Genomic DNA, 16,068 nt, shown 5'->3' with positions numbered 1-16,068 from the left:
ATTTAGACACCTAACTCCCATTAGGCACCTGAATACTTGGGAGGATCTGAGCCTTAATTTTTTAAATCTGGGATGCAAAAGTTAGATGCATATGCAACATCAGGGGCACTGAGACCACTGACAAGGGAGAATAAAGTCTCTTCTGTATAGCCTTCACTGAGTGCCAGCTGGCTTTTAGCTCATGCAGTAGAGGCACGTGGCTTTAGTCTGTAAGGTTGCAGGTTCATTCCCTCCTGTCAATGACCCCGGTCTGTCAACCTTACAAATATACAGAGTTAAATTTTCCAGCATAGCACCTAAATTGTGCTCACTAGATATTCTTATATAGTTAGGCGTATAATCAAACCTCACACCTGCACGTGTAGAGCTGCTAATTGTACACAACCCTTCAGTATTTTGTATACTCAAATCTGTAAATTAAATTTGTAAAGTATTATAAAGCAAATACGTGAACAGTGTGACTTTGTGAATTAATCTGAGCAGCAGGTAATAATTTGGGACTTTCCAACATCCATGTTTGGAAATTTGGTTCACATAATGAAAAAATGGAATTTAATATCTCAGCTGAAACTGATCAGCTTCATCACGGTGAAAAGCTAGCACTGCATTCTGTTGTGTTTTGTATAGGATGTGGTATTGATGAGAGCGCTCCGAGATATGAATCTTCCTAAGTTTGTGTTTGAAGATGTACCTCTCTTCCTTGGCCTGATCTCTGACCTGTTTCCTGGCCTGGATTGCCCTCGAGTCCGCTACCCTAACTTTAATGATGCTGTAGAACAAGTACTAGAAGAGGGTGGTTATGTCGTTTTACCAATCCAGGTAGAAGAAAAGTTGAATTGTTTAACATTATTGTTGTAAACAGTGGGCAAGATCCTTGTGTGGTGTATATTGAAGTCAGTGGAGCAATACTGATACACACTAACTGAAACTCTGGCCCATATGAACTTTTTATACGCAGTTAATGAAGTTAATGTGTATTTTTCAGGTGGATAAAGTAGTTCAAATGTACGAAACTATGTTAACTCGGCATACTACTATGGTAGTTGGACCTACTGGAGGTGGCAAGTCTGTTGTCATTAATACTTTGTGCCAGGCCCAAACCAGGTGAGCACAGAAAAAGATTTAAGGAAATCAGAATTTGAAAGGGAATACAGCAAGAACCTGAGTTACGCGGGGGTTGTGTTACTCACAACCCCCGTGTAACTCAAATTTCGTGTGTGTCGGGGGATGGAGATCTCTGCCTCCTCCTCCGAGCTCCTAGGAGCCTGGAGCCAGGCGCAGCAGCGCCTGGTCAGTTTCCAGGCTCCTGCTCAGTCACGGGGAGCTGGGAGCCAGGTATAGCAGCACCTGGTCAGTTTTCCAGCTCCCCCCTGCTTGCAGGAGCTGGGAAACTGACCAGACACTACTGTGCCTGGCTCCCAGGCCCCTGTGGCTGAGGGGCTTCCCCTGCTCCCAGCTGGGAGAAGGTGGAGCTGGAGCCTGGGATTTCAACATTCACATTATTACGATTAATGTATATATCGAACTTGCATAAAGCGGGGATTTACAGTAGCCTGTAGGACAAATCTGCTGTGCTCATGCTGTGATCTTCCCTAGAACTTTTTCCTGCTGTAGTGCTTGCCTAGTGTGAAGTTTAACTTGGGCTTGGTAATATTGTTCTTTCTGTTATCTCTCTGCTTAGGCTAGGATTATTGACAAAGGTTTATATGCTGAACCCCAAAGCCATGAGTGTGATTGAGCTGTATGGTATACTTGACCCTGTTACGCGAGATTGGACAGATGGAGTTCTATCTAACATCTTCAGGGAAATTAACAAACCTACTGACAAGAAAGAGAGAAGGTAACCACCTAAGAATAGAAATTATATTAGTAACTTTTAGATGGTCTCAATTTTACAGAGTCTCTTATTTTATATTTAATTACAAATTCAATTAACAGTCCTAAGGAAACAGAAAGGAGACATATCCAAAGATTAGGAACCAAACAATATTGTCCTAAGAGTCTACTGTGCCAATCTAATTCTGTAGAAACAATAACTTCAATTTCACCTGTATTTGACAGTTCTTTAAGTCTTGGTCTGTGTGGATCCCTGTCTTGGTGCACATGTCTCACACATATGAGACTTTGCATGCATTAGGTGCAGTTGCAATATGAGTGGATCCATGTGGACAAGTTATCTTGAAGAATGGCCTTTCATCAGATGCAAATTAGTACATTATTCTGCTTTTGCAGCCCTGTGCATTACACATTTGAGAGTCTTGTGCTCTGTACATGTGAAAAAGGTAGCTAACAATGTTGCTTAGCTTTTGTAATAGCTCTTGGCTCTTGCTTAGCTGTTGTATAGAGCTTTCTGGTTGAAAACGTTTGAAAAGCGCACCTAATACACACCCCCTTGAGTAAGATATATACTAATATTTCAGTTTTACAGGCGGTGAAACTGAAATGGAATAGTTTTGATGACTCTTATTGAGGACACAAAGGTGCGGGAGGAAACATGGAGTAGCTTGTGGCAGGTTGGAGAGATCTGCTTATGAGTTCTCCATCTCTGCCCTATTGTGTACTATAGCTTCCAAGTGGAGATTCAGTCCTCTCCCATCACATGCAGTGCCACACATTCATAGGCTTTCTCCCACAACTGTGCAGCTTGTCCCTAGATGGATATATGGTAAAGTCAGTGGACTTTGAATCAAGACCAAGGAAACCACCTTCCTCTTGTATGCCTGGTGCCTCCAGAGGCAATCAATCTCAAAAGCAAATTTTGTATGAATTGAGCCTGAAGAGGTCTAGCAGTCTGTTCTTGTGAGCTCAGTATTCCTATTAAGGTGCATAGAAACTAGGCAGGTAGAGAAAAGGGCAATCAAGCCCTTAAATCTCTTCCATTTAGTTTAATTCATATCCTTATCCTAAAATGGAGCTCACATCTTTGAAGAAGGTGTCCTTCAAATATACTGTGCCTTGCTAATTTGAAAACATCGGGGGACTGTTGAAGATGAATTGCTGCTTATCTAACATTTTTGTCTGACATGTCTGCAGGTACATTTTATTTGATGGAGATGTGGATGCTCTCTGGGTGGAAAATATGAATTCCGTAATGGATGATAACAAGTTGTTAACCTTGGCCAATGGGGAGCGCATCAGGTTGCAGGCCCACTGTGCTCTGTTATTTGAGGTGAGTAATGACTGCATCATTTGACAACAAACAAATGGTTAAATACATCTGGCTGTGCAGACTGTGAGCAGGAGTTATAACTGCTCTTCATGGTTTCACCTTACTTATTGGCATCACTGCAACTTTGTTTTCTAGGTTGGAGACTTACAATATGCATCTCCTGCTACTGTATCCCGTTGTGGGATGGTCTTTGTAGATCCTAAAAACTTGAAATATAAGCCCTACTGGCAGAAATGGCTTAACCAAAGAGGAAACAAGGTAGAAAATTGATAAGATAATGATTTCAGAAACAGTTAACTGAATTATGTAGAGAATTGTGGCACCTTCAGTAGCTGAATTTCTTTAGAATTCAATTTGACCTACAGTTCATTGTTACCAAGTTTGATTAGAGCTTTAAGAAAATGTGCATATTGACCTTTAATTCTTTGGTGTGGAAACAAGTAATATAATAACAGCTCAGCAGAAGGTATATGAGTTCCAGAATCAAAGCCAAAAACTAGCATGAGTGAAATAATTCATATTATAAAGTAGAAAATTCACAGCCATGACGTATGCAATATTGTGTACATTGCTTTAAAGAGGACTTTATATGCTATATCAAGGCCTGAACTACACTAGAAATTTACTTTGGTACAGCTGCATCCTTCAGGCCATGAAAAATATATGGGCCTGCAATATGCAGCAAAACTGCCCTAACTTTTGGTGTAGTCCAGCACTAGGGTGACAGAATACCCCCATTAACCTAGCTACCACTTCTGGGAGAGATGGGCTGCCTACCCCAGTGGATAGGGCTGTGGAGAGACTTGCTGGATGCCTGACCAAGGTGGGCAGGGGCCTGGCTTCATGCCCCTGGAATGGGTAGGGCCTGAGGGGAAAGGGGTGGGCTGGGATTAGCCTTCCGTAGCAAGCCCTTCAGTGGTGTCTGAATGGTGCCACATGAGGCTCTTGCAGCAATTTAAAGGTCCTGGGGTTCTGGCTGCTGCAGAAGTGGCAGCAGCCGGAAGCCTCTGGCCCTTTTAAATCAACAGGTCATCTGCTCCTGTTGTATCTCTGTTGGTGGCCCGTTACTGGAAGACAGCCTACCCTTACCCTCCTCCCGTTGGTGTACATAATATCTTTACTGAAGAACTTCATTGGGGGAACTGCAGCTTATTAAGTAGGCAAACCCCAAGTTAAAATGAAATGAAAATGAATTAACATAGAACAATATGTTCTAGTGAAAGGGTTCCACTGCTGGTGTGAGACCTTGATGTTCCAGCCATTCACTTCACAGATGAACCAGTGAAGTTCAGCAACCACTGCTCTAGAATAATCCACACACCCTGGCTTCAACCAGTTTTATCATCAGTAAATAAACATAATCCTATACAATAGACCCCTGAGTAAATGATTTCGACACACACATTTCTTGCAATTATGCAAATGAAAAATTGTGAGTGGCGAGGAGCCAGGAACCAGGCATCAGCCTGGCTCCTGGGAGTGGCTTGATTCCTGGCTCCCTGACACTTGAAACTGACCAGCACAGCAGCGCTGATCAGCTTCCTGGCTCCTGCAAATGGAGGGGAGTTGGGAGCCAGACTGCCACTTGGTTCCTGGGTCTCTGCCACTCACAGGAGCCAGGTAGAGCCAGGACTGGGGGACCCAAAGGTGGCAGAGCCCCTCCCTCACCCAGTCCTGACTTGTGCAGAATTTGACTTATGCATGGTTGCCCAGGAGCCCAATTTATGTGTAAGTTGGGGGTGTAATGTAATTAACCCAAGTAACCATCTTTACCACCCCTGATTTTTCATAATATGCAAACAAAAGGTAGTAATCTTCCAGTATACCAATAGTTCATTAGGGTACTTAAACACAAAATAGTATGCAATGTGCGAGTGAGGTCAGATCAGTGTACACCACCATGTTTGTTTCTATGTTAAAAATAAGGTTAAATGTTCATAAATAGAATAATCTGTTTAAACTGTATTTATAACAAGTATTCCTATATTATGTACAAACAAATTTGTGTCATCCATTCATATATTGGGATGAGTTGTAGTATAAGCAGGACGACACCAGATTTCCAGGTAGAGATAGAGAATGGCCTCCTATACGAGGAAGGCGCTCACTTTACTTCTTGCAACATGTCCTGATCCCCTCTGGGAACTGGAAAAGCAAGAACTCTGTGAATTCAGCCTAGCTCTACTGGAGTTAACTCTTGGGTCGTCCCAGTGTTCCCATGTCAATGATTTAGATTCAGAGGCCCAAAACCAGAGTAGGTTTGAGTTGGCAGAGCTCTGTTGCCTTCCCCTGCTAAGGATCTGCCCCACAGAGTGATACTGCATCTCTTGAGGGAGCTACTCCCAGACCTTGACTGGTACATGGAACATCTCTATGGACATGTCTATATTGTGCTGGAATGTGAACTAGAGGGGTGGGAATTGTAGCATGTACCAAATTGTTGTGCTCTGCCCCAAGTGAATGCTGCTGGCATAGGCTATGTTAACATAGTCCTCTTTCAAACAGGTCCAGGTACCTTTCTTTCATACCTGCAGCATCACACAGGGCAGTCAGTCCACAGGATGCCAGTGGGTGCTGCATTTCATACCTTCATAGTCCAAATTGTGGGGCTGCTTAGACAAGTCTTAGACTCATTACAGTTGGTTAGGCAGGTAGCAAACTGGCTTTAAATGTTTCCTTGTGGTTGTGTCAAATCTCTTTTTTCTCAGCAAGAACAAGTCGAGCTAAATCGTCTCTTTGAAAAATACATACCATACCTTATTGATATGATTGTAGAAGGAATTGTAGATGGCAAGCAAGGAGAGAAGCTGAAAACCATTGTTCCACAAACAGATTTAAATATGGTAAGATGTAGAGTATTGATTAAGCACATTTCGAAAGAAAAGGAATCTGTCGCAAAAAAGACACAGCAAGCCAATGACTGCAGTGAAACCAAAGTGTTCCTCAGTATGATCACCAGACAGAACATGTCTCTATTCTCACTATAATACAGTTGCTTTTGTGCACACAAATAATCACAACAAACTTGAATATATTCCCTTGCCCCACAAGAAAAAAAGAAAAGGCACATGAAAAATCATAATTCTGAACTTCATCTGCAGCCATTGTTTCTCAATTTCCTACCACAGGTAATGCAGTTGACTATGATGCTGGAAGCCATAGTAGTGCTGGAACCTGATGATCCTGACGTTCTGGAGTGCTACTTCCTGGAAGCTTTGTATTCTTCTTTGGGTGCTACCCTCCTCGATACTGGAAGAATTAAATTTGATGAAACCATTAAACGTATTTCCTCAATGTCCATGGTTCAAGATGAAAATGTCATGGCTAAACCAGGGGAACTGCCAGGTAGGATTTTGTCATTTATAATTACTTCTGGGACACTTCTCTTGTTTTAAAAGAAAAAAACCTGTGACAAATTGGGATATGCCTGTATCAAATAGTGTGCATTGTGTGTTGTATGTAAGATATTAGAGAAACAAGGATAGTGAGGTGATATATTTTAATGGACCAGCTTCTGTTGATGGGAGAGACAAGCTTTTGAGCTTACACAGAGCCCTGTGTCAGGTCCGGAAAATGTACTCAGAGTGCAACAGCTAAATAAAAAGTGTGTTGAACATTATATCTAAACTTGCCTGAGGACAGCATGCTATTTTGCACTCCAGACACCTGCTTTTTGTTGGAAAGATGTTTTTAACACATTTCTGAATGACTGTTTCTGACAGCCATCTGCTGCTATTGCCTTTGAATGATTCTCAAGTACTGAGTCACTTGTTGAGAACACTTCCACCCAAGGGATGGTAGGTAGGCAGGAGGCACTGTGGAAGAGAGTCACAAGGCTGCTCATGAGGTTTTCCCTTGCAGTCCTGGGATAGGATGTTCTAGAGTTTAGGATGGGAATGGCATGTCACGAAGGCTTTCATAGTCAGTGCTGCAGAAACTGTAGGCAGTGCTCATTATGGCTCTGGGAAGTCTTGGGAGACGTGCCATAACACAGATGCACAGTTTTGTTATGGACATGTCAGTGCCAGCTATTAGAGAGACAAGATGTGTGAGGTAATATCTTTTATTGGACCAAGTTCTGTCAGTAAGAGAAGGTTTCAAATCTATGGAGATATACATATCTTGTAGAGCTGGAAGGGATCTCTAGAGATCAAGTCTAGTCCCCTGCCCTCCTGATAGTGCCAGCACCATCCCTGACCGTTTTTTTTTCTTTTTTTAAATCTATTTGACCTAGACCTCTAAACAGCCTCCTTAAGGATTGAGCTTACAAGCCTTGGTTTACAAGGCCAATGCACAAACCACTGAGCTACCCCATCTGCCTGAGGCAGAGCTCTCTGTAAGCTTGAAAGCTTTTCTTTCTCAGCAACAGAAGTTGGTTCAATAAAAGATATTATCTCACCGACCTAGTCTCTCAATGATTAGACAGGTCTTCAGGTCCTCTCTAGCCCCTGGAGTAACCCAAGATTGGGAGGGTACCAAAGTGACTTAAAGATACTGTAGGAAATTCACTCAGGCTGCAAATTTTGTGCTGCACTTCTTAGCACAAAATCTTACCCTGCACATTTATCTTATTCACATGATGTTTCCCCTGAAATGTCCCAGATGATCTTTAGATGTTAAATAAGAACTACATTGTGCATTTCAGGTCAGCTTCCAACTTTGTATGACTTTCATTTTGATGGGTGTCAAAAAAAGTGGGTGCCCTGGAGCAAACTAGTTCCTCAATACTTTCATAAACTTGACATGAGATTTATTGACATTCTAGGTAAGTGTTGGTATCCTATAATCTAAAACATGCTCTCTATTGCCATCTTGTAGTAAATTACTCACACAGTGCAGGATTCCATTGTTGGGATGTTTCATTCCAGAACTGAAGATGAATGAAAATTAAAAAAAAAAAATTGTTCCTTGCTTTTCCATTGTGATATACAACAATAGCCATAAAGTTAATGGAAGAGGATTTTCTTTTTTTTTCGCCTGACTTTTCCATTAAAATATTAGGCTTTGATATGCTTCTTCATGCTGGAGGACTCCAGCAAGCTCTTAAAAGGGTCTGAAAAGTTACATCATAGTAGACAGACCTTAGATAGCTGGGCTGGCCTGGCCTATGTGTCTATGTATCAGATTGTGAATAATCTGCACCCCTGAGCAACATAGGTAAGCCAGCCTAAATCCTTGAGTAGACAGTGCTAGGTTGATGGAAGCACTAGGTAGCTACTGCTCCTGTTTCCTGAGGTGGGAAGTGGAGAACCCCTCCCTTTCCTGTAGTAATTTTTTTACATTGAAATGCTGCAATGGTACAGCCATGGACTATGTCTAGATTACAGGGATTTTTTAACAGCAGTTTTTGTCCAAACATATCTTCCAACAAAACTTCTGTTGACAGATTGTAGCCAAACTGCCAAGTGGATCTGCTCTGTTGACAGAGAGCTGCTGGATTTTCCAGCCACTCTATCAGTAAAACAGCCAACCAGAAGTACAGCAGACAGGGCTGCCCAGTGTCCTGGAAGCCCTGTCTGTTGACAGATGGTCCCCTGGAACATCCAGACCAGCTTTATGTCAGCAGATCTCTGTCGACAGAGGCATTATTCCTCGTGGCAAGTGGGGTATGGCTGTTGCCAAAATGCTGTGTTCTATTGACTTACTGTTGACAGAATGCCTTGAGAATCTGGATGCCCCATGGGTTTTGTCAGCAAAACCGCCATTTTGCTGAGAAAACCCTCTAGTGTAGACATAGCATGGTGATGTAACATTTTAAGTATAGATATAGCCTTAAACGCAACACCTCTTCCCTCTCAGTAGCAAAGACCAATTGTTCAAATGTCTTGTGAGATGTCACCCTTCACATTCAAGGGTCTTGACAAAATGAAGAATGTGGAAAACTGAGATTTGTGATACATATTAATATGCAAAGGACAAGGCAAAAAAAAAACCCATGGTCAGACCATCTTTATATATAATAAAGAAGCAGTAAGGGATGGAGAAAAATAGTAGTTCACAAATAGCAAGCGGGCATAAAACACCTTAGAGACTAACAAATTCATTAAGTCATGAGCTTTTAAGATCCGCTTCTACTCCTATCATCTGAAGAAGTGGGTGTTACCCACGAAAGTTCACGACCTAATAAATTGGTTAATCTCTAAAATGCAACATGACTGCTTGTTATTTGTGAAACTACAGAGTAATATGGGAACATTAGTTCACAGTTCAACTTCTAATGGCTGTTAAGAACCACGTTTTACATAAGTACTGAGGTAAAAAGTAGGGATTTGCTGACCCAAAGGGGGAAAAAAAATAAGCCAACTACAGTCCCAAGGCAGACAAGCCAGAAAAATCATAGATCCTGGCTCAATGATTAAGTTAGAGTAACGATTAACTTGTCATAAAATCCCATAATATGGTATCTATTGTTATGCAAGCACAATTTAATGGTGACAAGTGAGCTGTACAGTTATGACAATGTAATGCATATAATTTTATGTAGTAACAATTCAGCAGGTACATGTTGACTTCACTGAAAACACAGAAAAATTACACGGGCACTAAAATTAGCCCTAATAACTTCAGTTTAGTTACAGTGCAAATCCACCTCTGCAGATCTCCAGAAAAGTCCTTCATGAATCCCAGTGTAATCCTCAAAATAGGGTCTAAGTAGGGTCTTAAGTGGTGCACAAATTTTTGCTGAATCTCTACATGGGGTGAATGTAATCTGTTTCAGCACATATGAATAAATTTTCCATAATACATGTTGAAAAGAGAAGGTTGTGTGATTAAGGTTGTTCTTAAATACAGGCATCTATCTGCTATTTCAGATTACATTTTTATGCAACTGTACATTAACACAGTATGGGTTTACTCTAGCCATGTTTACATATGCAAAACATCTAGGTCTGCTGCATTTTAAATTGATCTATTACTCTTTTTTTGTAGTACCTACTGTAGATACAACACGCACTACCTGGTTATTAGAACAGCTGGTAAAAATCAAACACCCTGTTGTTCTTGTTGGTGAATCCGGTACTTCTAAGACTGCAACTACACAAACATTTCTAAGAAACTTAAACCAAGACACTAATGTATGTACTCATGGATTCCATTCTGTTTTTCAAACTTGCGTTTTCCTTTTTCTCATGTTGTATGTTGTTAAATAATTGCATTTCACCCTAGAGTTGACTGCATTTCAGTGCTGGGTAAAATAATACCTCAATTTGAAAACTCTGATTCAACAACTAGATTTGCAGTGGTAGAGCCCTGAAATGCGGCACAGCTCCCTTTACATTGGTGAGGCTCCACTTGGATGCAGGGTTCTGATTGCAAGATCCTAAGTATCTAAAATGTTTAGAGATCCTTCAAGATCAAAGGCATTTCATTGATGTAATTATTTTATGACGTAAACATGGGTTTTATGAAATGACCACCTGGTGTCTTATTGAATGTTCAGAACACCAACTTTGCTTTTCTATACCAGCTGTATTCTAAGTGCAGAGCCATACTAGAATGGCATTTAATGTATAATTGAAATGCTGGGTTTTTGCTTATACTCAAATGTGAAGAACATTGTCAAAAACTGCCTTTTCAAATGTTTTAAAACTTTTTTGATCAAGTGTTCTTCTGTGTAGGTGCTGCTGATAATTAACTTCTCTTCTCGCACAACGTCAATGGATATTCAGAGAAACTTAGAAGCTAATGTAGAGAAACGTACTAAAGATACTTATGGGCCCCCTATGGGAAAGCGCCTCCTGGTTTTCATGGATGATATGAACATGCCAAGGGTAAGTTGTCATCCTGTTTGCAATATATAAGATGATGATGGATGGCAGTAATGTAATCCATTAATGTAGAGGTCCAACCAGATTCATTATATACACTTGTGTTTCAGCTTTGTATTTTCCAAGGTCTACGATTTGGAGCTCTGAGCACTCTGGCATGTTTCAGTGCTAGTACAGTATCACTCTTAAATTTTAAAAATGTATGTTTTTTTTTGAGAAGGCTGTCATCCAGGGTTCTTCTGTCTATAGTCAAACTAGGTGGCTTTTTAGGTCCCCCCCATGACAGGGGTGGCTGAGCCAAATCTGCGTGGCATTATGGCTCAGTGTGCAAGCTTGTGTCACCACTCAAATTTGGCCCAGCAATCCCTTCATCATGACAAAGTCATGGCTGGGACAAATCTATTGCCTTCGGCCTGTAAGAAGGGGAGTGTCCCTCTGAAGTTTTGCCTATAGTGGCAGATTGTCTTGAGTAACCTCCTTTACTATCAGGATCCTCCATTCTTTGCCCTTAAAATTCCTGTCACACACTGACTCTCCCTCTGGCTGACATTTCCTTAGAACCCATCCATCTCTCACCAAGAGCTGGGCAGGGTGTACATATCTGTCACATATCAGCAGCAAAGGGTGCATTCCCCATGTGAGCCCATCAGAATGAGCAAGGACTATCAGTTCTCAAAGCCCTACAAAATATTACATAGATATGATAATGTTCTATTGACTGTGAAGCCAATGATCTCCTTTACAAAGTGGCTCCAGGCAATTCAGCCATGCTGTGATTGAAATATGTTGCCTCTTTTGTTTTACAAAGGTTGATGAATATGGCACACAACAACCAATTGCCTTGTTGAAGTTGCTCTTGGAAAAAGGTTCCTTATATGACCGTGGTAAGGAGATGAATTGTAAGAGTCTTCGAGACCTTGGCTTTATTGCTGCTATGGGCAAAGCTGGAGGAGGTCGTAATGAAGTTGACCCTCGGTTCATTTCACTCTTCAGTGTTTTCAATGTACCTTTTCCTTCTGAAGCATCTTTACATTTGATTTATGCCTCCATCCTGAAAGGTCACACTGAGGTAATATAAATTTATTTAAGAGGCTTAATAGGATTGTTGTTTTTAAATAGAGCTTCATCTTCCATGAAAGTACAGAACATCAAAGTGTTTCTTTTAATGATTACCCCTCCTTCCATTTGTGGCTTGTTATTAATGGGCACTCAGATACATTTCTGGGTCTTCATTCAAGTTGGGAGAGCCTTGTGCATTTATCCAAGGGAAGAATCTGGTTCCAAATAGGAAATAACTTGCCTTGGAAAGCAAAGTGATGTGAAGTAGTAGCAAACAATAATGCCACACTTTGGACTGGCAATATTGCAACCACTCTACTACAGTAATCCCCTGAGATATGCCTATTCAACATGTGTGTATCTCAGGTAGGGAGGGAGAAGGCTCTTAGCCTGGTTCCTGGCTCTCTGCTTGCAGAACCAGGAAGCTGACCAGCCACGAGCTGGTCAGTTTTCTAGGTCCTGCGAGTGGCTGGGAGCTGAGAACCAAGTGGCAGCTTGGTTCCTGGTTCCCCTGTTTTGGTGGGACTGGGAAACTGACCATCCATGAGCTGGTCACCTTCACAGTTCCCGCCAGAATAGGGGAGCCGGGAACCATGTGGCAGCCTGGTTCCTGGCTTTCCTTTGCTGGCGGGCCTGGAAAACTGACCAGCCATGAGCTGGTCAGTTTCTCAGGTTCCTCAAGCTGCGGGGAGACTGCAGCCAGGTTGTCCCCTGGTTCCCAGTTTCCTGCCACTTTGGGAACCAGGAAGTTCAAGTTAAGCGGGGGAGTTGCAGGAATGCAACCCCCATGTAATGCGAGGGTTTACTGTCAGAGATTTTGTTAGCCATCATGATCCCTGTCCACAGATGCACTGAAATCAATGGAAGTCTTTCTGCTGACTTCAGTGGATCAAGTCACACATTTATGTTGCCAAACAGTTTTGCATACTCACTTTCACTTCTTCTGTTCATTTTAGAACCTTTTACACTCTTCTCTTCTTTCCCTCGTTTTTTTCCTTTTTTGTTTTTTTGTGTTCAGATGGTATAAATACTCTAAATCTCATCCCAGTTATCATAAATGCACAAACATCTACTATATATTGACTTGAAAAGAAACACAGAAAGTTAAACATAATGCATGAAATTGCAAAGCTGAGCACACAAAATGGCAATTTTATATATGAGAATATTGTTTATTATTGTATTGCCTGGGACTACCAGTCACGGTACCAAAACTTAAATGTGCTAGGTGCCGTACAAACACAGAAAGATGGTCTCTGTATCAAAGAGTTTACAATCTGAATAATAAAGTATCCTGACTAAATGTCAGATGTTCACATTACAATATACACTGAGTTTCTGAAAAACGTTTTATCTCGCTCTGACTTCTTTTAAATGTTGATAAGTAGGAGTAGAAAAGTAGGAAAGTGGAGTATGTTTGATGAAACACATTTCTCTCCAATCAGTCATGTGAAGTAGTCTTGTCTTTCTTATGTTTGCAGGTCTTTAATGACTCTATAGGAGCAATTGCTGACAAGATGACATTCTGTACTTTAGAACTTTATAAAGCCATAGTCCGGGACCTTCCCCCGACTCCTTCCAAATTCCATTATATTTTTAATTTGCGTGATCTCTCCAGGGTCTATAATGGACTTGTTCTTACAACACCAGAGCGGTAGGTGGAGAAAAATTTCTTAAAAATTGACTTCACTGGAACTATACTCTTTTGTGATCTGGCCCATGTGAGACAGTTTTGCTGTTTTGAAAACAGCCCCATGTAGCAGTCACGTTAATCAGACATAATAAGGGGTGGCTTTTCTACTGCAGCTGAACTGAGATTTGCTCAGGTATCATCAGGAAATCAGGTAGAGCTTCCTGATTGTAAGGGGCTCTCTGGACCATTCCCAGCTGTGGGGTAAGTTGGAGACATCTAGCAACTTCTCTGATTTACTTCCAGCAGCATACAATCCCTAAGGAACCATATGCACCAGAGGGACACTGTGCTTTGATACACACTATCTTCTTTTCCTGAAACACCCTTCATGCCAGAATAAGGGGGGCAGGAGTCTTTTCTGTCAGCTCTACCCCAGCAGAGAGTTTTTCACTCTAGCATAATTCTCAGCTCTTCAGTTATGACCTGTTTAAGACTGACATTGATGTCAATCCATGTCACTATGTCTTTACCTGTTCGTGATGGCATAGGTTAGAGGTACTCTGTCAATATTTACTTTCAGCTTTCTGGCTTCTGGTAGGCCACAGCTTTGTTCTTAATTTTGATTGCAATGCCCTTTTCTTATTTCAATCAAGTTGGTTCATATTGCTTTGCATAAATCAATGGTTTATCTCGGGGGTCGGCAACCTTTCCAAGGCAGAGTGCCGAAATTTGATCTTGTGACCTCTATGTATGGTCTGAGTGCCAGTGGTACTTTTTAAAGTCAGTAATAGTCCTATTTACAACAGCATCATTAATAAATACATTAAGATGCAGAGCTTTACTGTTTAGGTGGTGGTTGGTAGCATTAGCTGGTCTTTTGTTAATCCACAGGCGCATGACCTTGAGCCAGCTCCCAGCTGCAAGGGGAAGGAGCGGCAGAGCTCAGCTCCCACCTTGCGTGCTGATGAAAATTGGCTCTCATGCCACTCTTGGCATCCGTGCCAGAGGTTGCTGACCCCTGGTTTATCTTGTTATCCTTCTGACCTCCAGGTCGCATAGTACACGGTAGTGCTAATGAAGTCATTAACAAATGTCCATAAAACATTTTTTAATATCATTAACTCTTTTTTTCTTCTGCTTCTGTTAAGTATTGTGGCTTTATTGTTAATGATTAAGGCACTGGTTCAGCAATCCAACACAATACAGCAAAGTAGTTAAGCACAAGACTTTAGGTCTGTATTTCAGTCAGTAGAGTTTAAGCACATGTAAGTGTTTGCTTGCTTTGTTACCTAGGACAAATTGAATCATATTCTTAAATATTTTGTTTGCTTTGTTACCAAGGACAAATTGAAGCATATGCTTAAATATTTTGTTGAACTGGGACCTAAATGGAGATTTTTATAGCCAAATTAACCGGGGTAAAAGAATTTGAATCCTGAGGTTTTAATCAAATTAAATTGAGCATAAAATTAATCCGTGGCTGAGCAGTGTGAAAATCTAAGTAGGTCTCTTTTTACAGGTAGGTAAAAAAGAAACTAGTGCATAGATACAATTGTGTGTGTTTTGCCTTTTGTTATAAGTACACTGTTTATTAAGCTGTGGGGTAGAGGTGGGAATGAGGAGTTTAGAAAATCCTGAATTGTGATATTGTTACTGATGTCAAACACTATAAAATAGGCTCTCTGGAGATAAAGTCACTCTTCTCAGTGAAAAAGGAAACAAATACTGATTTGGTGACAGAGCTGTTAATCACATAGGCTTATTTGTTGTGTCCACTGATTTGGTGCAGTCTGACACTTTGATATAGGTTCCAAACAGTCTCACAGATGGTACGGGTCTGGAGAAATGAGTGCCTGAGAGTTTTCCATGATAGATTGATCAATGAAGCAGACAAGACACTGGTGAGTAACTTCTTGTATTTGCTAGTAATAAAACTGCAATGTTAACAGCTGTTCCACTATTGTCTTGAAATCAAACTATGGGCATGATTCACCACTCCAGTTTTATAGTGTAATTGTTTTAAACATAAACCTTTGATATAAAAACCATGAGAAAAGTTAGTGACTGGCTACAACAGAATAAGTAAATAAACCCACAGATGGACAAAAGGTCATTTAATCTGTGATTTCATTGTAATGTTACAAACTTGTGGACATTATAGACATCAGAGCTATAAAACAGCACTAGAAAGTTGAAGGAGCTGAAAGTGTCTTAGATTTCTTCAGGCTCCATGAACTATTCACACATTCACCACATAGTTTTAGAGGATAAATGCATATTGCTAGTAGAGTCTGGTCCTGCAGATGTTTTATTTATATCAGTCCCATTGAAATCAATCAAACAGCACCTGGGTCAGAGTTTGCAGGATCAGGCCCTTCGAGTGTTCCTGTATTCAGAACACCTGGCATCATTTTCCCTTTTTGCTTTTATATACTTTA

General features: G+C 41.0%; 1 protein-coding gene across 1 annotated transcript in view; it reads left to right on the top strand.

Annotated features, from left to right (window-relative positions):
- The window catches only part of DNAH10 (dynein axonemal heavy chain 10), a 91,121-nt gene that overhangs the window by 37,337 nt on the left and 37,716 nt on the right, over positions 1–16,068 (top strand). The window contains exons 31-43 of the mRNA XM_075012391.1: positions 628–819; positions 986–1,104; positions 1,682–1,840; positions 3,034–3,169; positions 3,305–3,427; positions 5,878–6,012; positions 6,298–6,514; positions 7,815–7,934; positions 10,100–10,245; positions 10,789–10,941; positions 11,747–12,007; positions 13,479–13,651; positions 15,438–15,531. Of these exons, the coding sequence (XP_074868492.1) occupies positions 628–819; positions 986–1,104; positions 1,682–1,840; positions 3,034–3,169; positions 3,305–3,427; positions 5,878–6,012; positions 6,298–6,514; positions 7,815–7,934; positions 10,100–10,245; positions 10,789–10,941; positions 11,747–12,007; positions 13,479–13,651; positions 15,438–15,531 (2,028 nt within the window). The remainder of the gene's footprint in view (positions 1–627; positions 820–985; positions 1,105–1,681; positions 1,841–3,033; positions 3,170–3,304; positions 3,428–5,877; positions 6,013–6,297; positions 6,515–7,814; positions 7,935–10,099; positions 10,246–10,788; positions 10,942–11,746; positions 12,008–13,478; positions 13,652–15,437; positions 15,532–16,068) is intronic.

This window comes from Carettochelys insculpta, chromosome 18, assembly GCF_033958435.1.
Source record: "Carettochelys insculpta isolate YL-2023 chromosome 18, ASM3395843v1, whole genome shotgun sequence".
Taxonomy (NCBI): Eukaryota; Metazoa; Chordata; order Testudines; family Carettochelyidae; genus Carettochelys; species Carettochelys insculpta.
This window is presented reverse-complemented; position numbering and strand designations above follow the sequence as displayed.